At 44.0% G+C, this 22,839-nt stretch overlaps 2 protein-coding genes across 7 annotated transcripts in view; one reads left to right on the top strand and one right to left on the bottom strand.

The window, feature by feature from the left end:
• Nucleotides 1-19,641, bottom strand: part of LOC124594866 (cilia- and flagella-associated protein 300-like) — a 152,561-nt gene extending 132,920 nt beyond the window's left edge. For all 3 annotated transcript variants that reach the window (XM_047133334.1, XM_047133336.1, XM_047133335.1), the window contains exons 1-2: nt 19,491-19,641; nt 19,271-19,419 (exon numbers count right to left, since the gene is read on the bottom strand). In XM_047133334.1, coding sequence (XP_046989290.1) covers nt 19,271-19,419; nt 19,491-19,579 — 238 coding nt within the window. In that variant the 5' untranslated portion in view covers nt 19,580-19,641. The remainder of the gene's footprint in view (nt 1-19,270; nt 19,420-19,490) is intronic.
• Nucleotides 19,642-19,806: 165 nt separating this feature from the next.
• The window catches only part of LOC124594865 (alpha-1,2-mannosyltransferase ALG9), a 154,312-nt gene continuing 151,279 nt past the window's right edge, over nt 19,807-22,839 (top strand). For 3 of the 4 annotated variants that reach the window (XR_006978161.1, XR_006978162.1, XM_047133332.1), the window contains exons 1-2: nt 19,808-20,018; nt 20,094-20,250. Coding sequence is in view for 2 of the 4 variants with exons in the window: in XM_047133332.1 (XP_046989288.1) it covers nt 19,930-20,018; nt 20,094-20,250 (246 nt within the window). In the remaining 2 variants the exon portion in view is untranslated. Of the gene's footprint in view, nt 20,019-20,093; nt 20,251-22,839 lie in introns of all 4 variants that reach the window. The other variant, XM_047133333.1, reaches the window with a different exon arrangement.

Here is a 22,839-nt window from a genome sequence, read left to right as displayed (position 1 = left end):
AAGGAGGCAGGGATAGGGAGAGCAAGAGAAGCAGATGGACAAAGAGATGATGGAGGAGAAAATGGGTGGGGACATTGTGGAAGGAGGATAGTGACAGGGAGAGGGGATAGGAGGAGATGGATAGGTTGAGGTGAGATGGAGGAGTTGGAGGGAGAAGGTGCTGGAGGAGACTGATAAGGACTGATTGGCAGGAGAAGATAGACAGGGTGTTGGGCCAGGATGAGATGGATGAAGATAGGGGATGAAGGAGATGGACAAAGAGAAAGAGGGGGAGGAGGAGGTGAAGAGGTAGAGGGGGAAGGACAAGATGGACAGAGAGAAAAGGGGTAAGGGAAGATGGACAGAGAGCAAAGGGGCAAGAGGAAATGAACTGAGAGAGAGGTGGGGAGGAGAAGTAGATGAACATAAAGGGGAGAGAAGAAGAGATGAACAGAGAGAGGGGGGAGGAGATGATGGGCAGAGAGGAAGGTGTAGGAGGAAGAAATGTATGCAATATACGTGTCAAACACATACATGAGTGAAGCTGCAGGTAAAAGGCTATATACATATGCAAAGCAGCACGTATCTGTGCCCAGGATCTTCTCCTGAACCCTTGGTATGATTTCAGCAAAATCTGGACTCCTATTGACTGCCCCAACCCTATAGGCCACATGCAAGACAGGCATGTTGTGTAGGAATTGTACTGGCCTGCATTATCGGCCTGCTTTGCAGGGAGCCAATGCACTCTGATCAAGAAATAGTTTTCCAGGCTCCAATACGTAGGTTGTCCTGCATGACAGTAACATTATGTTTTAGTAGTATTGCCCTGCCTTAATGACCTGTTTTCCAGGGTGGGAAAAGATTGAGATGGATAGATGAAAGGCAGATCTGAGAGAGAGGGAAGCTCATGATAGATAGGAACAGAGGGAGGGGAGATTGACAAAGAGGGTTGCAGTTGGTGGGCAGAGGTAAGGTAAGAGGGGAACAGTGTGAGGGTGGGGGACTAGTTGGAAACAGGAAGAAGGGCAGGAGAAAACGTATAGGCAAATGGGGGAGGCAGCAGGTAATAGATAGGGTGAGAGGACAGGAAATGGAGACAGGTGGATGTGGTCAGAGACAGCAGGTGGGAAGATGAGATAGATGGAAAGAGGTGGGAGGATGATGTGGATAGAAACAGGTAGAGGAAGTGATGGGCATAGAGAGAGTCGAGAATGGGACAGACAGAGAGAGGGAGAGGAGGAAACAGTGAGAGAGATGTGGAGGAGGGGGAATACAGTTACTACTGTGAAGGTGTAAAGGCATAGAGGTCAGATGCAACAGGAAGATGGGGGAGGAGGAGAGGGACAGAAAGTGTAGGAGGAGGATATAGACAGAGGGAAGAGGAGGATGATATGGTTTGGAGAGAGGGGTTGAGGACAGGGACAAAGAGAATGAGGAGAAGGAGATGGAGAGAGAGAGAGTGGGGAGGAGGATATGGATAGACAGTAGTGGGAGGATGTGTTGGAGAGAGAGACAGGGGAAGGAAGGGGACACAAGGAGTGAGAGGGTGAGAGGGAAAGAGGAAGGGGAAGGAGGCAATATACAAAGAGATGAAGGATATATATACTAAAATCATATCTTCAACTCTTGCTGCATGGGCACTATAAATATGTATGTATGTCCAAGATCTCCTCCCAAACCCTGGATCAATTTCAACCAAATATGGCAAACAAGCATCAAACTTTGTGAGTATCAGCACTGTGGGGTTTTAACATCCTAGCTTGCTCCTACCCCCATGAACCATGGACCTTACCGTTGGTGGAGAGCCTTGCATGCCTCAGCGATACAGATGGCTGTACCGTAGGTGCAACCACAATGGAGGGGCATCTGCTGAGAGGCCAGACAAATGTGTGGTTCCTGAAGAGGGGCAGTAGCCTTTTCAGTAGTTGCAGGGGCAGCAGTTTGGATGATTGACTGATCTGGCCTTGTAACACTAACCAAAATGGCCTTGCTGTGCTGGTACTGTCAACGGCTGAAAGCAAGGGGAAACTACAGCCGTAATTTTTCCCAAGGGCATGCAGCTTTACTGTATGGTTAAATGATGATGGCATGCTCCTGGGTAAAATATTCCGGAGGTAAAATAGTCTCCCATTCGGATCTCCGGGCAGGGACTACTCAAGAGGACGTCGTTATCAGGAGAAAGAAAACTGGCATTCTATGGATCAGAGTGTGGAATGTCAGATCCCTTAATCGGGCAGGTGGGTTAGAAATTTTAAAAAGGGAAATGGATAGGTTGAAGTTAGATATAGTGGGAATTAGTGAAGTTCGGTGGCAGGAGGAACAAGACTTTTGGTCAGGTGAATACAGGGTTATAAATACAAAATCAAATAGGAGTAATGCAGGAGTAGGTTTAATAATGAATTAAAAAATAGGAGTGCGGGTAAGCTACTACCAACAGCATAGTGAACGCATTATTGTGGCCAAGACAGACACAAAGCCCACGCCTACTACAGTAGTACAAGTATATATTCCAACTACCTCTGCAGATGATGAAGAAATTGATGAAATGTATGATGAGATAAAAGAAATTATTCAGGTAGTGAAGGGTGACGTAAATTTCAGTCATGGGTGATTGGAATTCGAGAGTAGGAAAAGGTAGAGAAGGAAACATAGTGGGTAAATATGGATTGGGGGAGAGAAATGAAAGAGGAAGCCGTCTCGTAGAATTTTGCGCAGAGCAAAACTTAATGATAGCTAACACTTGGTTCAAGAATCATAAAAGAAGGTTGTATACATGGAAGAATCCTGGAGATACTAGAAGGTATCAGATAGATTGTATAATGGTAAGACAGAGATTTAGGAACCAGATTTTAAATTGTAAGACATTTCCAGGGGCAGATGTGGTCTCTGACCACAATCTATTGATTATGAACTGTAGATTAAAACTGAAGAAACTGCAAAAAGGTGTGAATTTAAGGAAATGGGACTTGGATAAACTGACTAAACCAGGGGTCGTACAGAGGTTCAGGGAGAGCATAAGGGAACAATTGACAGGAATGGGGGAAAGAAATACAGTAGAAGAAGAATGAGTAGCTCTGAGGGATGAAGTAGTGAAGGCAGCAGAGGATCAAGTAGGTAAAAAGATGAGGGCTAGTAGAAATCCTTGGGTAACAGAAGAAATATTGAATTTAATTGATGAAAGGAGAAAATATAAAAACGCAGTAAATGAAGCAGGCAAAAGGGAATACAAACATCTCAGAAATGAGATCGACAGGAAGTGCAAAATGGCTAAGCAGGGATGGCTAGAGGACAAATGTAAGGATGTAGAGGCTTATCTCACTAGGGGTAAGATAGATACTGCCTACAGGAAAATTAAAGAGACCTTTGGAGAAAAGAGAACCACTTGTATGAATATCAAGAGCTCAGATGGAAACCCAGTTCTAAGCAAAGAAGGGAAAGCAGAAAGGTGGAAGGAGTATATAGAGGGTCTATACAAGGGCAATGTACTGGAGGACAATATTATGGAAATGGAAGAGGATGTAGATGAAGATGAAATGGGAGATACGATACTGCGTGAAGAGTCTGACACAGCACTGAAAGACCTGAGTCAAAGCAAGGCCCCGGGAGTAAACAACATTCCATTGGAACTACTGATGGCCTTGGGAGAGCCCGTCCTGACAAAACTCTACCATCTGGTGAGCAAGATGTATAAGACAGGTGAAATACCCTCAGACTTCAAGAGGGATATAATAATTCCAATCCCAAAGAAAGCAGGTGTTGACAGATGTGAAAATTACTGAACTATCAGTTTAATAAGTCAAAGCTGCAAAATGCTAATGCGAATTCTTTACAGACAAATGGAAAAACTGGTAGAAGCCAACCTCGGCAAAGATCAGTTTGGATTCCACAGAAATGTTCAAACAAGTAAGGCAATACTGACCCTACGACTTATCTTAGAAAATAGATTAAGGAAAGGCAAACCTACATTTCTAGCATTTGTAGAGTTAGAGAAAGCTCTTGACAATGTTGACTGGAATGCTCTCTTTCAAATTATGAAGGTGGCAGGGGTAAAATACAGGGAGCGAAAGGCTATTTACAATTTGTACAGAAACCAAATGGTAGTTATAAGAGTCGAGGGGCATGAAAGGGAAGCAGCAGTTGGGAAGGGAGTGAGACAGGGTTGTAGCCTGACCCCGATGTTATTCAATCTGTATATTGAGCAAGCAGTAAAGGAAACAAAAGAAAAATTCTGAGTAGGTATTAAAGTCCATGGAGAAGAAATAAAAATGTTGAGGTTCACCGATGACATAGTAAGTCTGTCAGAGACAGCAAAGGACTTGGAAGAGCAGCTGAACGGAATGGACAGTGTCTTGAAGGGAGGATATAAGATGAACATCAACAAAAGCAAAACGAGGATAATTGAATGTAGTCAAATTAAGTCGGGGATGCTGAGGGAATTAGATTAGGAAATGAGACACTTAAAGTAGTAAAGGGGTTTTGCTATTTGGGGAGCAAAATAACTGATGATGGTCGAAGTAGAGAGGATATAAAATGTAGACTGGCAATGGCAAGGAAAGCGTTTCTGAAGAAGAGAAATTTGTTAACATCGAGTATAGATTTAAATATTAGGAAGTCGTTTCTGAAAGTATTTGTATGGAGTGTAGCCATGTATGGAAGTGAAATGTGGATGATAAATAGTTTGGACAAGAAGAGAATAGAAGCTTTTGAAATGTGGTGCTACAGAAGAATGCTGAAGATTAGATGGGTAGATCACATAACTAATGATGAGGTATTGAATAGAATTGGGGAGAAGAGGAGTTTGTGGCACAACTTGACAAGAAGGAGGGATCGGTTGGTATGACATGTTCTGAGGCATCAAGGGATCACAAATTTAGCATTGGAGGGCAGCATGGAGGGTAAAAATCATAGAGGGAGACCAAGAGATGAATACACTAAGCAGATTCAGAAGGATGTAGGTTGCAGTAAGTACTGGGAGATGAAGAAGCTTGCACAGGATAGAGTAGCATGGAGAGCTGCATCAAACCAGTCTCAGGACTGAAGACAACAACAACAACAACAACAGCTTGAAAAATGCAAGAAATATGGGCAAACACTTGTTACTACAGCCCCTGCCATATAAGCTACCCTACATGATGGGAATTCTGTGTGGAAATAGTATTTGTCCACCTTATTGATCTACTTTGCAGGGCAGCCTACATATCATAGGTAAGAAACAGGTTTGACCCCCCTGACATATTGGTTGCCCAGCGCGACAGGCATGTTGTGGGAGTAGTGTCTGTCTGCTTTGTCGACCTGTTTTACAGGGGTAACACCTGCAGATGCAGATGGCTGGAGATAGGTTGATATGAAGAGAGGAGGGGATGAGCAGAGGGTGGGAGCAGAAGGAGAAAGATAGGGAGCAAGGGACAGGAGGGGGCGGACTTTGAGACGGGGATAGGATGAGATGATGGAGAGATGCAGACAGGGGGACTGATAGACGGGGGAGGAGATTGATAGGGAGAGGGGGCAGTAGGGAGGGACAGATAGAGAGGGAAAGGGGATGGATAAGGAGAGGGGTCAGGAGGTGATGGATAGGGAGAGTTAGCAGGCTGAGATGAATGGGTTGAGGAGGGCAGGAGTAGGTGAGAGCAGAGGGGATAGGAGGAGATGGACGGAGAGAGAGGGGAAGGAGATGGATGTTTCTGCCATATCTCTATTCCTATTGAAGCTAGAGGGTTATAAACTCCCCAATGGTGATACTTGTAAAGTTTGCTGTTTGTGTGCCAAATTTGATCAAAATCAATCCAGGGGTTTGAGAGGAGGTTCCAGATATACTTACATCTCCTGTTCGTTCACCTGTTTCTGTCCATCTCATCCACCCCTCTCTCTTTGTCCATCTCATCCTCCACCTTCCACTCTGTCTTCACTTTCTCCCAGCCCCCTCTCTTCCCACTCCTCCCCTCCTGTCACCCCTTTTCCTATCCATCCCGTCGCAGCCTCTCTCTCTCTGTCTCCTCTTCTATCCATATCGAACTTCCCCAGCCATGCCCATCCACACATGTAGCCCCTGCAAAACAGGTCGATAAAACAGGCTGGTACTACTTCCACAACAGGTCTCTCATGCAGCACAGCCTATATGACAAGGGCTTGGAAACCCTATTTTCCCTTGACGTGCAGTCTGCCATGCATAGTAGGCTGACACTACTCCAACACAGCAAGCCTCTTATGCCGGGCAGCCCACAAGTTGGGGCTGGAAAACTATTTTATACAGGTTGTACATAATTAAAGCTCCAGTTTCAAATGCTGTAGAAAGAGAACCACTCCACAGAATGATATTGAATTTGAACAGCATATTATTGACTCAGGGGAAAAGTTTTGGAACAAAAAAATTTAACCAAAATTTTATCAATAGACGATGCTGTAAGCCTTTTAAGATACATGAGATTGGTTACAAATGACAGATGAATTGCAATATGGTGGCTGTAGTTTGAATTGCACTTTACACCATCTTTACTGAGCAACATGTATGACAGCACAAGTTTGGCAATTAACATTTGTGGTTCAATTAGCTGGGGAGGCCCATACACCATGGCAAGGTCGTCCCACATTGGATGGGAAGAATCAGTTTTTAATCGTCCTGAGGCCAAAAATTGTATAAAAAGCATAATGACATCTGTTTCTAATTATCTTGAGACTGGCACAAGACATGTTCAGTATGCTGTCCACCATTTTCTGTCACAAGTTGAAATTCAGAAACAGTATGTTCCACAACAGATGGAGTGTCTCAGAGGTCATGTTCAGAAGGCTTGCTTTCAGTTCAGCTATGTTTGCAATAAGAGTACTGGACAGAGCATCTTTCAAGTAACCCCACAGTGAGAAATCACAGCCGCCCGCTGTGGCCAAGCAGTTCTAGGTGCTTCAGTCTGGCATTGCATGACCACTATGATCGCAGGTTCGAATCCTGCCTTGGGCATGGATGTGTGTGATGACAAACGGCTCTGAGCACTATGGGAGTTAACTGCTGTGGTCATCAGTCCCCTAGAACCTAGAACTACTTAAACCTATCTAACCTAAGGACATCACACACATCCATGCCCGAGGCAGGATTGGAACCTATGACCGTAGCGGTCGCGCAGTTCCAGACTGTAGCGCCTAGAACCGCTCGGCCACTCCAGTCGGCTGTGTGATGTCCTTAGGTTAGTTAGGTTTAAGTAGTTCTAACTTCTAGGGGACTGATGACCTCTGATATTAAGTCCCATAGTGCTCATAGCCATTTGAACCATTTTTTTGAGAAATCACATGGCTTAAGATCGAATGATCTGGACAGCCATGCTGCATGGGAATGATAGCTGGTAATTTTAGCATTTCTGTAGTATCTCTGCTGCAGCCACTCCACTAGCTGTGCAATGAGCAGAGGAGTGCCATATTGTGTGAAAATGGTCCTACTGACACATGTACACTGTTCAAGGGGTGGAACGATGTTGGTGCTCAAAAGACTCTCATAGCATTTACCAGTGAAGTAGAGCTAACAAGACCTGCAGGACTCATCTCCTAGAAAAAATGTGGCCCTACGATAAGCCACAGCATCAACTCGCTGCACAGTCACCTTTGCAGAATGAAATGTTACTGGTTGAAGTGTGAGCGGATTTTCCATTGCCCATAATTTGCAACTCTGCATAGTGACATTTCATTGGAGATGGAAATGGGTTTTGTCTGGCCACAGAACGTTCCATGGTTGTTGACTGTCCACTTCCATGAGAGCATGACATTCCAAAGTGAATGTTTGCTTTGCTTGCAGGTCAGCAGGAAGCAAGTCTCGAACATGGGTGATTTTTGTATGGAGAGCAATGCAGGATGTTACCTAGGATTTTATGCACTGTGCTCACAGGTATGTCCAGTATTCAGGCAATTCCCCATGCTCTGCATGTTTGCACACTACCGCTCAACCCCACCTGTAATGCTGTGGCCACATTTTTGACAGATGTCAGATCAACTGCATTCCTCCCTCTGCCACAGCATACTTCAAAAGAACCTGTATTTCTAAATTTTGTAATCATTTTGTACAGACCCTTAGCATACATTGGATCAATGGTTCTCTTCATACCCTTGAGTGTCCGGAACTTCTCCTTTTAAAGCACTTTGAAACTAGAACTTTAGTTATGGTTACCCTGTACGCACATACATACTGTTTTATATACAGGGTTGTCAAATTGTTTGGAATGCTTTTAAGGGTGTTGCAGGGGAGGCTGTGTTGAGAAATAATTGTCAAGAAAAAGTTAGATACATTGCACTTATTGGAGTTATTTAACACTGACATTAGCTAGCCACATCATCCTGCAAGCAAATTCAAGCAGCTTGCTGCACTCAGTATCGCCAAATGTATCCTGCATTTGGTTTCCCCAACCAAACAAATGTAGACTTTGGTCACTAAGGTTAAATGTATCACTTCCTAAAAAGGCACACTTCAACTGGTAATGAGCATCTGAACAAGTGGTAACTCAAAGAGCCATAGATGTCTGTGCATTACTGCATTTTAGCGCATGCAAGTTGCATGTGACAACCTGATAGACTAACTTCATGCTAAATATCATGGAAATGATGCAAAGTATCATGTTATTTCTCAGAACAACCTCATCTGCAATACCCTAACAAGTTTTCACACTGTTTCTGATGACCTCGTATATACTAACCTTTTCCCTGAATCTTCCTCTGAATATGCATTTAAATCATATGTTTCACAAACCTTCAGTTCCCCCTCACCCCCTCCTCTCTTTTCCCGCCTCATCCTACTTCCATCTCTCTGTCCATCTCATCTTCCCATCTCTATCTGTCTATCTCCTCCTCCCCATTCTCTCATTGCTTCATACACTCCTGCCCTCTCTCTTTGTCCATCTGTCCTGCTCCCTCTCTCCGACTGGTTCTTCCTTCCCCTAACTCCATCCATATCCTCCTCTCCTTCCCTATGTTCATCTCCTCCTCCCCTCTCTATATTTTCCACTGGCCCACTACCCCACTACAACTTCCACCTGCCTGCTACATCTTCCCCTCCTCCTCCCTTTCTCTGTACTTCTTCTCCTCTCCCTGCTCTGTCCATACCCTCCTGGCCTCCTCTCTCTACCCATCACCTCCTGCTCTCTCTCTCCTTGTCCCTCCCCTCCTGCCCCCTTCTCTCACTGTCCATCTGTCGTCTGTCCATCTTAGCCTTCCCACTACCTTACCTACACACATGTGCCCCCTGCAAAAGGGGACAATAAAGCAGGTTGATACTACTCTCGTAACATGCTTGTCATGCAAGACAGCCTACATGATGAGGTCTGTAAAAACCTTTTTTGTCCCTCAGGTGTAGGCTGCCCTGAAAAGCAGGCCAATGAGATGAGCCAGTGCTATTTTCACACTACATACCTGTTGTGCTGAGCATTCTGTACGGGAGAGGCTCAAAAATTCGTTTCTGCCCATGTCTCTGCCCCTATTGGACTATGGGGTTAGAATGCTGATCCTTATGATGTTTGCTGTTTTTGTCCCAAATTTGGCTCATATCAATCCAGGGGTTTGGGTGGAGATCCCAGAAATGTGTACATTCATAGCCCCTGCTTTTTATGTACTCTAATTACTGTGGCTTCACCAGCATACATCTTCAACAAAGATATTGCACACATCTTCTTCTTCCCCTCTCCTGGTCCACCTACTCCTTGGCCCTTCTTGCCCATCTCCTGATCCCCAACTCTCAGACCACATCCACCCCAACATCTGTCAATACCCTACTTGCCCCTCTGTTCATTTCCTTCTTTCACCTCTCTGCCAATCTCCGCCTCAGCTCCTTTCTAGCCATCTCCTCCTCTCCCTCATCTCTCTCCACCTCTTCTCCCCCTCCTGCTGCCCATTTCTTCCTCACCAACTCTGCTCATCTCCTCCTGCCAAATTTCTATGACATTCCTCCTTCCCTTTCATTCTGCTCATCTCCTCTTGCCTCACCTCTCTGACCATTTCTCCCTATTCCCACCCTACTCTCTACTTCTCTCCCTGTTCATCTCCTCCAGCTGCCTTTCCCCTGCTGTCCTTCTCTCCCTATTCATCTTCTTTACCACATTCTCTGTTCCTCCCCTCCCTCCCTCTGATCTTCACCACATATACACTCTGAACATTTCCTCCTTACTTCTGTGTCCACAAACTTCTTCCCATCTCTCTGCCCATCATTTCCTTTTCCGTCACTTTCTGTCCATCACTTCCTCCCTCTCCCCCTATCCAACTTCCTCCTTCCATCTCTGTCTCTTTGTTGATGTCCTCTTTCCTTTCTCTCTCTCTTCACATCCCCCCCCTGCCCCCTCACTTTGGTCATTCCCTCCTCTCTCCATCTTGACCTTCCCCAGCCATATCCACCCACAATTGTAGACCCTGCAAGAAAGGTTGATAAATCAGTCTGATACTACTCCAACACAACATGCAGCCTACATGTCAGGAGATGCAAAATTATTTCCTGCACCTGGTGTGTAGGCTTCCCTGAGAAGCATGTCGACAAGACATGCCAATACTATTGCCACACAACACACCCATTGTGCATGGCAACCTATATGTCAGGGGCTGAAAAAAGGCACATGCCTGTATCTCTGTAAATGTTTGAGCTAGAGCGTTATAAATCACACAGTGCTATGCACATTCCATACTTCTCATCTTTCTTTCCACATCTTTCTCACCCCTCTCTCTCTGTTCATTTCCTTCTGCCTCCATGCCTCTTTCCATTGCCTCCCACCCCACCTCCTATCTTTCTTTTCCTGTCCCCCTATCCCCTATCCCTATCCACTCCTCCCCAGTTCTCGTTATTCATCTCCTCCAGTCTTTTTCTGTATCAATCTCTTCCTTCCCGTCTATCTGCATACTACTGGTCCTGCCACCCTCTCACTGTTCCTCTCCTCCCTGCCCTATGACCTTCACCTGCAACCCTCTCAGACCATATCCTCCTCCCTCTCTTTCTGTCTATACCTTTCTCCCCAATTCTCCCTGCCCCTCTCCTCCTTCCTATTTCTTTCTGTCCATCTCCTCTTCCCGCCTCACCCTGTCCATCTCCTATTCCCTGCTCTATACCTTTTTCTATATCCTCAACCCACTCTCTCACTAACCATTCCCACCTTCCTCCATCTCTCTGTCCATCCACATGAGGGGCTGGGAAAACAAGTATTTTGTCCCTGACATGTGAGCTTCCCTGCATAGCAGAGCGATAAGGTAAGTCAGTACTGTTCTCACACATTGCACCTGTCATGCAGGGCAGCCTATATGGCAGATGCTTAAACAACATGCATGTCTGTATCCTCATATACATGAAAGCTAGAGCATTATATACCCCCTATGTTGGTGCTGTGGGGGCAAGGGGTTTGTGTCTCAAATTTGGCTCGCTTTGGACCAGGAGCCTGGGATAAGTTCCTACACATACATACCTACACACACACAGCTTTATATTCAAGAAGCAGCAAAATGATCTGACAGTTTTCATTGCCACACAGTTGAGCGAGTAGGTGGTGGTGGTGGTGGTTGGGGGGAGGGGGGGTAGGGGTAGTGGGTATAGGCACATTTCAGACACTACATGTGGACATTTTTAGCAACCATGGAGCAGTGGCCAGTTGAGCATCGCGCATTTGTTGTCGAGGCATTTTTTAAAAGTAACAATTCCTGTATTGCTGTGCTGCAGCGATTCTGTAGGCAGTTTAATTTAGGTCCATGAGGAAAAGTTCTGACACGCAACACAATTATGCTGTGGGTGAGTAGCTTCAGAGCTACCGGTTCAGCATTGAAATGAAATTCGACAGGCCGTCCAAGGTCAGCCCAGATGCCAGAGCATATAGACAGAATAAGAGAAGCTGTGTAAGCCAGTCCTTGGTGGCTGACATGTCAACAAGCTGCTGCTTTGTATATGTCTGACCACTCGGTAAGATGAATTTTGTGCTTCAGTCTGCACATCCATCCATACAAAATGGCTAATGTTCAGCAGTTAAAGCCCAATTATAATGCAATGCAAAAAGCATTTTCAGAACAATTGACTGATTTGATTACAGCTGAAAAAATTTCATGATGAGTGACGAGGTGCATTTTCATCTGGATGGTTATGTAAACAAACAGAACTTTCGTTATTGGTCAGCTACAAATCCTGAAGAACTGCATGAACATCCTTTGCATAGTCCTAAGGTCATTGTGTGGTGTGGTGTAACAAAAACTTGTCATTGGGCCATACTTCTTTGAAGAGGGGTGGTCAAACTGTTATGGTCAATTCACATTATCCGTTGATGTTACAAAACTTCCTGATCCCTCAATTTCAGAGAAACGCTTAGTGCACAGTAGAATGTGGTTCCAGGAGGATGGGGCAACTGCCCACACAGCCAATGAGGTAATAGACATTTTGAAAAGTAAGTTTCGTGGCCGAGTAACCTCGTGTTTCAGAGATATTGCATGGCCAGCATGCTCTCCTGATCTAAGCGTTTGTGATTTTTTCTTGTGGGATTTCTTGAAATCAAGAGTATACACAAACAAGCCCCACACAATGGGCGAACTTAAGGTGGCCATAACTCAAGAAATCGCCAACCTGCCTCTGCAATGTTAGGGAAGGAATTCGAAGTTTTGGTGTGAGACTGGAAAAGTGCTTCATCACAGAAGGGTACCATTTGAAGGACGTCATCTTCAAGTCTTAAACTGATGAAATCCGTTGTTCCAATGTTATTTTCTTTAATTTACATTAACACCATTCTATAATAACCAATAAAACATATTTAACACTCTTAACATTTGTGTTATTTGTACTTAAAAACCGTCAAATCTTTTTGCCACTCCCTGTACATACTAGCAGAAAACCCTGGCATTGTCCAGGTATTTATTTATAGCTGTACATCTATGTCCATACCGCACAGCATTAGGCTTTATGCTTAACGTTTATGACATCATATCTCCTGAACTATGTGTTACACAATGACACAATTTTGTAGGCATATTAAGTGACATAAGTGGTGACTACCTGCAAAATGTACTGCAAAATGTAGTAGCAATGAAGTAATAAATGTAATGTCATGTACAATGCAGCAGTTCTTCATGCATCTCAGTATTTATGACGTCATTTTCATCCATACCCTCACCCCTTTGATAGGTAGGTGTTTCTCATCCCAACAGCTTTTGTTGCCTGACAGTAAGGTAAATAAGTACAAAGTTCAGTTGAAATCGGTCCAGTGGTTTAGGAGAAGAAGTGGAGCATACATACAAATGCAAGCACATACATTCGTTTTTGTACTGTGTATGGATATAGAGCATACTTTTCCCTGCAGCTTTGCTAGCATACACATTCGACACTCATATTGCACACATCTCCTTCCCCCTCTATCTCTGTCTACCTCCCACCTCTATCTATCCATCGCCTCTGCCTTTCAACCTCTGTTTCTCCATCTGCCCTCCCCCTTTCTTTGTCAATGTCCCTTGCTCCATCTGTTTGACTGTTCTGATCATATCTTCCTCCCTCACTCCATATCCTCCTCCCTCCACTGCCTGCCCATCACTTCCTCACCTCCCTATCTGTCCATCTCACCCTCCCAATTCTCTCTGTTCATCCTCTCCCCTCTTTCTCTCCATCTCCTCCATCATCTTCCACTGTCTATCTCGTCCTCTTCTCTCTCTGTCCATCTCCTCTCTCTCTTTGTTCATCTGATCCTTCACTCCCTCTATGTCTCTACAACCCTTCCTGCCCCCTCTCTCCCTACCCATCCCCTTCTGCCCCTTCTCTTCCTATCCACCCCCTCCTGTGCCCCTCTTTCTCTATCTCCTCTTCTGTCCATCTCAACCTTCCCCAAAGCAAACCTATCTGCACATGCAGCCCCTGCAAAGGAGGCCAATACAGCAGGCTGCTATAACTCCTACAACACACCTCTCGTGCAGCACAGTCTATATTGAAAATCCTTTTTTCCCCTTGTGGTATAGGCTGCCATGCAAAGCAGGTTGATCAAAGCAGGCCAATACTACTCCAACACAGCATGCCTGTTGCGCTGGTCAGCCTACACATTGGAGGTAGGAAAACCGTTTCTTTTTCCTGTTGTGTAGACTGTTCTGCACAGCAGATCGATATTCTCTCACACAGCACACTTGTCATGAAGGGCAGCATATACAGCATGGGCTAAAAAAACCACACATCGCTGTAGCTCCACAAATAGTAAAAAGATTATGAGCACCTTATGTTGGTTCTCACCAGTCAACTAGTTTGTGTGTAAAATGTGGACTGTTCCAGTCCAGGTGTTCTTACACATACATACACATCCTCAACTTTATACATTTCGATCGATGTACCAGCCTTTCCCAATGGCTTCACCTGTATGCAAGTTTGACACATATTGCACACATCTCCTCCTTCCCCCATTCTTGTTCCATCTCCTCCTCCCTCACTCTTCTCATCTCCTCCAACCCCTCTCTCTCACCATCTCTTTCTTCTCCATCTCTCTGTCAATGCCTTTCTCCTCCCTCTGTCAATCTCCTCTTAGACCCCCCCCCCCCCCTCTCTGACCCATCTATACCTAATTCCCCTCTGCCCCATGTCCTCCTCAAACCCTCTCTGAAAAACACCTTCTCCCCCCTCTCTGTACCCATCCCTTCCTGCCCTCTTCCCTCTGTCTATCTCAACCTTCCTCCTCTCTCCCTGTCCATCTCCTCTTCCCTCCCTTCACTGTCTGTCTACTGCTCCACCCCAATCACTCACTATCCATCTCCTCTAACTTCTATCTGTCCAGATCCCTCCCCTCTCTCTGTACAACCTATATTATAGGGGCTGCGAACCCATTGCATGCAACTAATGTATAGCCTGCACAGCAAAGCAGGAAGGTAGGTCAGGCTGATCCTATTGCCACACCTGTTGTGTAGGGCACCCTATATAGCAGGGGCTGGACAAACACGTTCTTGCCCATATATTTGCTCATATTGGATCTAGAAGCTTATAAACCCCACAGTGCTGATACTTACAAGACCTGCTGTTTCTGTTCCAAATTTGGTTGTAATTGATCCACGGGTTTGGCAGGAGATCCCAGACATACACTCTGTTTTATACATATAGAGAGGAGAAATAAATAAATAAAGATATAAACTAGCTTGATACCTGCAGCTTTGCCTACATGTGCATTTGTTACATATAATGAGCACCTCTCTTTCCCTCCCCCTCATCTTGGTCCACATCCTCCTCTGACCATACCTGTCTCTCCTCTTCCTGTCCATACACCTCTCTCCTTTCTCCATCTACCACTTTCTCACCCCATTTCTGTTCATTTCATCCTCACTCACCTCTCTGTCCATCTCTCCCTCCCTATCTCTCTACCCATCTACTTCTCCTGCCTCTCTATCTGCCCATCTCCCCCTCCATCCTCTCTCTCTCTCTCTCCACAATCTCTTGCCCCACCTTTCCATCTTCTCCTGCTCCACTCCCCATATCCATCTCCTCCTCCACATTCTTCCTACTCACCTTCTTCTTCCTGCCTCTCTGTTCCTATCTCCTTCCCCTTGTCTCTATTGATTTCCCCCTCTTGCCATCTATATCCTCCCTACCTACCTGTTCTCCTCCTGCCCCTGCTTTCTGACCATCCCCTGTTACCCTCTTCTCTTTGGCCAACTCTTTCAGCCCCCCTCTCTGTTCACCCCCTCCGGCCCTCTCTCTGCCTATCATCTCATTCTCCTCTCCTCTCTGTCCATTCCATCCTGTATTCATCCCCAACCTTACCCTAATAGAGCAATAGGTTACTACTCCAACACAACGTGTCTGTCATACACGTATGGCACTAGAAAAAACACGTTTATGCCACATCTTCGCTGTCATTAGAGCCAGGAGGTTATAAACACCAGAGGGCTGATACTCTCGAAACTTCTGTTTGTGTGCTAAATTTGGCTGAAATAGGTCAGAGGTTTGGGAGAACACACTGGGCATACATACTTACACTCTGCTTTATGGACATAGATTAGACTTTTCTTGGTAGCCTGACCCACATACACATTCTATACTTAAATTGGATGCAACTCATCAATACACTCACTCAGTCCACTTCTTTCCCTCCCTGGCTCTCTATGCCGGAGATGTTGAGTTTATTTAGTCCAATCTGTAATTATAAATGAATGTAATTTGAACTGTCTTTACAGCACCATATCCTCTGCCTCCTCCCTCCTGTCTCATCTCCTCATCCACTGTCTCTCCATCTATGTCCACATCTCCACAGCTCTGTGTCCATATCCCCTCTATTGGTCCATCTCATCCTCCATCTCTCTACGACTATCCATCCTCATCCCTCTTGGTCCATTCCTTTACCTTCTCTCTCTTTCCATCTCCTCCTCCCCCTCTCTTTCTCTCCACCTCTTCCTCCCCCAGCTCTAATCATTCCCCTTTCTCCACTCTGTCTGCCAGTATCCTCCTACCCAGTCTCTCAGGCCAACTTCCCCTTCTCCATCCCCCAGCCCATCTCCTTGTCTTGTCTGTCTCTCTCTCCCTCTTATACTACCCTCCAACTATCTATCCTGCCACTCTGTCTATCTTCTCCTGCTCCCTCTCTCTGTCCACCTCATCCTCTGACTGTTATCTGTGCACCTCCTTTCCCACCTCTCTCTGTCTCTGCGTCTCCTCCTGCCCCTCCCTCTGTGTCCAAGTCCTATACCTACCTCTCCATCTGTCCATCTCCTCCTCCCCTATTTCTTTGTCTGTCTCCCCCCCCCCCCCCCCACATTCTCTACCCATCTCATCCATCCCCTCTCACTAACCATCTCCTACTCCCCCCCCCCCCCCTCTCTACAGTCAGACATGCCCAAATTTGGTTGAAACTGATCTAGTGTTTTAGGAGGAGATATTGGTCATACACACATACATATATCCACTTTTTTATGTATATACTAGCTTCTTCCTGCGGCTCTGTCAATTATGCGTTCGTCACTCTGTCCACCTCTGTGCAGGAGTTGTAGAGAGTTTATTTATTCCAGTATGTAATTGTAAAGTAAATAATGGTAACTCTCTTTGCAGTGACATATCAACAAAATGGTGCTGTGTTTAAGGCTATTATTTTGATTTTTTTCGTTGATAGGGCTTCGCAGGTGAAAACCATCTGAAGCATTTCTAACTACATCGACTTTCCTCACACTGTGGAAGTATTGTCGCAACAGTGTATGTATCGATGGTTCATTTAATACCTATACCAGATATCTATATCATTTTCCTTCTTTTCCCTGTCTCTTCCCATCTCCATCTCCATTGTCCCTCTGTCCGATTCCTCTTCCTCAATTTTCTGTGTACATCTCCCCTATCTCTGTCCATCTGATCTGCTCCCTCTCAATGAGCATCTCACCTCACCCCTCTCTGTCCATTTACTCCCCTTTCTTTGTGCCGATCTCCTCCTCCGTCTCTTAATCCACCTCATCCACACTCTGACAGTCCTCTCTCCATCTAATCCTCCTCACTATATACCCCAATCTCTCAGGTCAGCTTCCTTTCACCCTCTCTCAGTTCATTTCCTCTAACCCCAATCTCTGACAATCCTATCCTTGCCCTCTATCTGTCCACCGTCTCCTCCCTCTCACTCACTGTCTGTCTCTTCCTCCCATCTCTATCTATTCATCTCCTTCTCCATCCTCCCTCTCTGCCCATCTTCTCCAAACTCTCTCTGTATCTCCAGTTCCTCCTTCCTTCTCTATCAGTCCACCTCTTCTCATCTGTCTGTGCCAGTCTCTTCTCACCTCCTGCACATCTCATCCTTCCCCCTTTCTCTGTTCCCATCTCCTCCTCCCCCTCTCTCTACATTCATCTCCTACTCCCACCTCTCTGTCTGTCCATCTTCCCATTCTCCTTTCTCTCCACCTCATCCTCCCACCTCTGACTACCCATCTCCTGCTCCCCCTCTGCTCAGTTGTGCCCATCTGCAGGTGTAGCCATTGCAATGCATGCAGATACTACCCACACAAAATCCTGTCATGCAGAGAAGCCTAGATAACAGCAGTTGGAAGCCCTTTTTCAGCCACATCTCTGCTCCTGTGGGAGCTATGAGGTTCTAATTCCCCACAGTGCTGATTCCCAGATAGCAAGCGGTATGTGTCAAGGGTGCCCATGTGCAAGGAGATGAACTAGATCTGTTGTACTTTTATTATTTTGGAATATGTATAGTGATTTGCATGTAGCTGTAAAAAAAGGTAATTTTCTGACACTGTTAAAAACCTGTGTAATACTGACTTTTAATCACTTTCTTGAAAAAATACACATGGTAACACTATATGTGGGTGGAGGGAGCGGTCCCCTTGCCCCGGAGCATGGGCGCCCTTGGTATGTGTATCGAACTGAGCCAGTGGTTTAGGAGGAGATGCTGGACACGTACACACAGACATACGCTGGGTGTCCAGCGAAGCAGTCCCAAATTTCAAAATAAAAAATCTCGCAAACTAAGATTGCAGTGGTATGTTGCAAGGCACCATCATCTCACTGAAGTCCTTGAAGAGTGATTAACAAGGTTGATGGTGGTCTGTTCGAATGAAGTGTTTGTCTGCCGTCATTTTCAGCACTTTTCACATAATTGCTGTGTTTGGTTGTATTACAGTGATGCACATTAAAGCGGTTTTCTACGCTAACTTCACACGGTTTACAAAATAATATTTCCGCGTCAGTGCTGAACTTCTCTCCAAAACCATGAAGAAAACCTCGCAACTTCTTGCTGGTGGAGGTCTCTATTTTCGTTGTGTTGAACCTGATTGAGACTATATTCATACTGAATACAGTGGCCCCATGACGCCGGAAGCCACATTTGTTGACTTCGAGAGCGTTTTGTCGACTCCGCGCAACAATGTATTGCGTCAACAAACCGACTAATGTGTTACGCTGCTTATCTGCCACAGTCCTGATAAATAAAGCTTTGTAGTAATGTTGTGCTTGCTTGTGACACTATCACCTGAAACATTGTCGTGTTTGTAGTCTAGTGTCCTAAAAAAATACGATAAAGATGTGCATTTTTATGTGCGTCTATTAAACAGCATTTCCGTCGTCGAAAAGAGTAGTTTTAAATATTGAAGCACTGCTTATGTCATTAATCTATAAACATAGTTATTTTAATGGAAGCTAAGCTTAACTGACTAATACCGGTATTTCATCAGAAAAAATCTTGAGGATGTAATAAACATAAAAGATACGGCACTGGTGGAGAACTAAGTTCTAGGATGAACAAAGTAGGTTCAAAACATAGATACAATGTTCACTGTTCCATGTAAATGTAAATGCAGTATTCCTTCCACGATGGATTTTTTGTTTCTGACTTTTTTCTTTTTTTTTGTAACGAAAACCAAATAAACTTACCGCGAGGCTTCCAAGATTGTTGGAAGCAATCCAATGACGCTATCACAGTCTGGTCCTTAAGAAATGCTTCTATCAAATCATTTTTCCGATACGTTTGAAATGGCTGATTGAAGCAGTAGGTCTGAAATCTGAGATTGTCTTTCATTGACCTGCAGAAATACGAGAGAAATGTAATGGTTTGTATCAAAAACAATTAATGTCCAACCTCGCATTTACCAACCATTTCATTAACAGTTCGGCTACGTCTTTCTTTTTAAAAGTATTGAACTCTCGGTTCGGCACGTATATGAAAGTGTAAGTATCCTCCATGATTCTTAGGAGAATCTGATGCCTAGCAACGAAATATTAGCCGGCTCTTTCGTTCTGTTGGGTATTTTAGTTTTGGTCTGGCCAAAGCTGTACTACTGATGAGAGAACGTATACATTTGTACCTTCAGTATGGTAATTTAATGAGTTATAGCACGAATACTCCTATTCACTATATATGCTTGTAATTCGCTAAGAGTAGTATGATAAGTTTTTAATATCCTTGACGCCAGAGATCACCGATCGCAGCTGACCGGCTTGATCGAAGGAAGCGGTTTGTGTGTAAACAACAGCTGTATTGTGTTGTTGACGTACGTCTGTGACACGTTTATGAACTTTAACCTGAGACAACCATGTCCCCATCAATACGCCAGCGTAATCATGCCCATAGTCGCAAGGATATTAAAAAAATAAGTGGACGAAAATCATCAGGACATTCCAGGTCTTTGAGTAAACGAACTTCTTACACTGTAAAACTTATGAATGAAAGTCGTGAAATTGAACTTTTGTGTTTTAGGCGAGAAGAATATAATCCTGCGCCAAGTCCGTCTGATATGGGTATTGTGTATCCAAGTGGCGAAACCGCATTTAAGGCACTACTTTCTGCACGATTTTGTGCAGCAATTTGGAGCCACATTTCTGACTGCGACGAAACATACAACTACTGGGAACCAGTGAGTGATAAACTGTTTCAAGATGCTAAGAATTTGCGTACAGCAAAGCCATGATTTACGCACGAGTTACCGTTTTAGGTACCGGTAATACAAGGCAGCCAGCCAAGTCATTCGAAGTAGTAGTATTTGTAGTAGTAAATAGTAGTAGTTGTTGCTGTTGCACTGACAGTTCCCTGATATTACTTTACGTCCACCGATTTGGTAATAACTTCGTTGCCATTTTTGAAATACGTTTTATCAGTTCTTTATTCTTTGCAGTTCGTTCCTTTAATTACTGTGTTTTCGTGACGATGGACAATTTCCCAAACTGTAGTACAACCAGAGTTTCCGGGTGGTTCAGTTGTGTGGTAAATAATTTCCAGGCAACAAACCGTAGGCGTATAGTTTGTCATAATATTGACACCGTCTGTCTTGCCATGTTTCCAACTCCTTTTTCAAACACTTTTAATTGGTTTCCTATATCTTGCATGGTCTTTTACTTATATTATATTGATCAACAGCATGTGAAAAGTATTCTAATAAACATACTCTCAGACAAACAACATTGACACTCACTTTGGAGGATTAGTAATGGAAGACTGATTGTTGTCCTCTGCTGAAAATACGGTATGTAATTCTTTTTTAATTGTTTTAGAAATAAAGATTAATGTGAAAATAGTCATAATTGTAGTGAAACAAAGCTGTCAGCTTAATTTCTTGAGAAATGGTGTGTGATTTTCACAAGGTAATTATCTATACACTGAAAGCAATTAGTTCTTCCAAACCATAACGGAAACATGAATTTAATTATTGCAAGAGATGCTCCAGGACCAAACACAAACCTCAGTTCAAATCATAAAACTTACAGATATAACATTATTTGTTGACTAAAACTATAAACCCTTACAGCAGTGATGACTATTATAATCGTTCATAGTTTCTGTTATCAAGTGGTACTAGGACCTATTTTCTAATAGATGGCTCAACAGGCCAGTTAACTGCTAGAGCATATTTAAAGACCTGAAAGCCTCATACCAACCATTTTATGAAAGTGTTGAAACTGCAATTTCTGATAAATTTGATAGATATGCTAGAATAGTATAGCTTTTGACAGTAGTAATTATTGCCCCCAAACATTATGAACTATGAATAATTGATCATGTAGAAACTTCCTGGAAGATTCATCCTGGAAATTGATTATGCTGGGTACAAACTCAACTGACAAGCTATGTTTTTCAGTATGAATGTTACTGCATTTCATTTTGTGATATGACGTTTCAGTCAGTAAGCATTGCCTGCAAATCTAAAGGATTGAGGTTTGATCCGAAGATGTTATTATTTGTTTTGGATTAATTTCATTTCAACCTTGGACAAGTTTTTTGCTAGTTAAAAAAATACATAACAACATTTTCCAAGTTCTGTTTTAACTGTGGCTGACACTAATTGATAATATAAGGTAGTTTGTCTGGGATATGGACCAAGTACTGTAGACCTAACATACTGATGGAGTAGCCAGTGTAAATATTAACTGCTTCAGCCTCATTGCATCATCTGTCTTCGTACATGGTGATAACTTGTTCTATGTCCAAATATTCCAGTCATTCCCATCAGAACTTTTCCTCTGCAATAAAAACAGGTAAAAAGCAAAGAATCAAACATTCTGGGTGATGAATTATTTTTTTTTTATTCTCATTAGCAAATTTACATCACCAAATGTTCTGGAGGTCTTGTCAGTATTCATAAAGACATGGAGAACTTTTCTTTTGTGGTTTGCGAACATATCTCTAGCAAAGCTCTTCCCTTCTGCACCACTGCAACTGAATTCCTATGAAGAAACAATCTGAATTGTATTATTTTATTATCTTCAAGGGCTTTGAGTGCACTTTATCATAGCCTGAAGTGAAAAATATCATTCACAAGACTCTTCTTTTAAGACTGCATCACTCACCTTCAAAGTCATTACCATTACCGCACCCATTTTATAGCCTTGTAGCTCCCTTCCAAACACCACCCTCTTGCCCTCACTTGGTACTGTTTGTGCATTCATTCACCTGCCACACCTCCTCAACATTTCCATGTGCTACGGAACCATAGGGTTTAACCTCCTCCCTCAGCTTTTCTGCTTTTGATCATCCTTACATTTTTAAATCGGCATCAGCTTTTTGTTTGCACGCCTGTACCTATGTAAAACCTCTTTTTCTGAAGAAGAGAAACTTTACTATGTGGAGGTCAAATGGAGTTGGGCTGCTCATGTACGCTGCATATGGCATGGTAAGTCATTGTATGCAACCCTCTAGATGAAATGTATTACTAATCTCACTGCCAAATGACAATATTTAACTAAGTTCACCACCTGCGCGTGATCAATATGAGAACTGTCATATTCATCACAAGCTCTGAGATTTGAAAGCACTCAGGACTGGACTGAGGCTTCTGTGAGCAGAATTCTGTCTAGGTTTAGCAGTGGTCACATATCTTGCCAAATTCTTCATGTAATTCGTGTACTGGCAGGCTAGTGAACCAAGGGTGCTGATGTCAGAGGACCAATTACCATCTATGAGTTCCCAGAATGCTGGTATTCTACTCCAGGTGAAAGAATATTGGGAGTAC

This window comes from Schistocerca americana, chromosome 2, assembly GCF_021461395.2.
Source record: "Schistocerca americana isolate TAMUIC-IGC-003095 chromosome 2, iqSchAmer2.1, whole genome shotgun sequence".
NCBI classification, from domain to species: Eukaryota; Metazoa; Arthropoda; class Insecta; order Orthoptera; family Acrididae; genus Schistocerca; species Schistocerca americana.
This window is presented reverse-complemented; position numbering and strand designations above follow the sequence as displayed.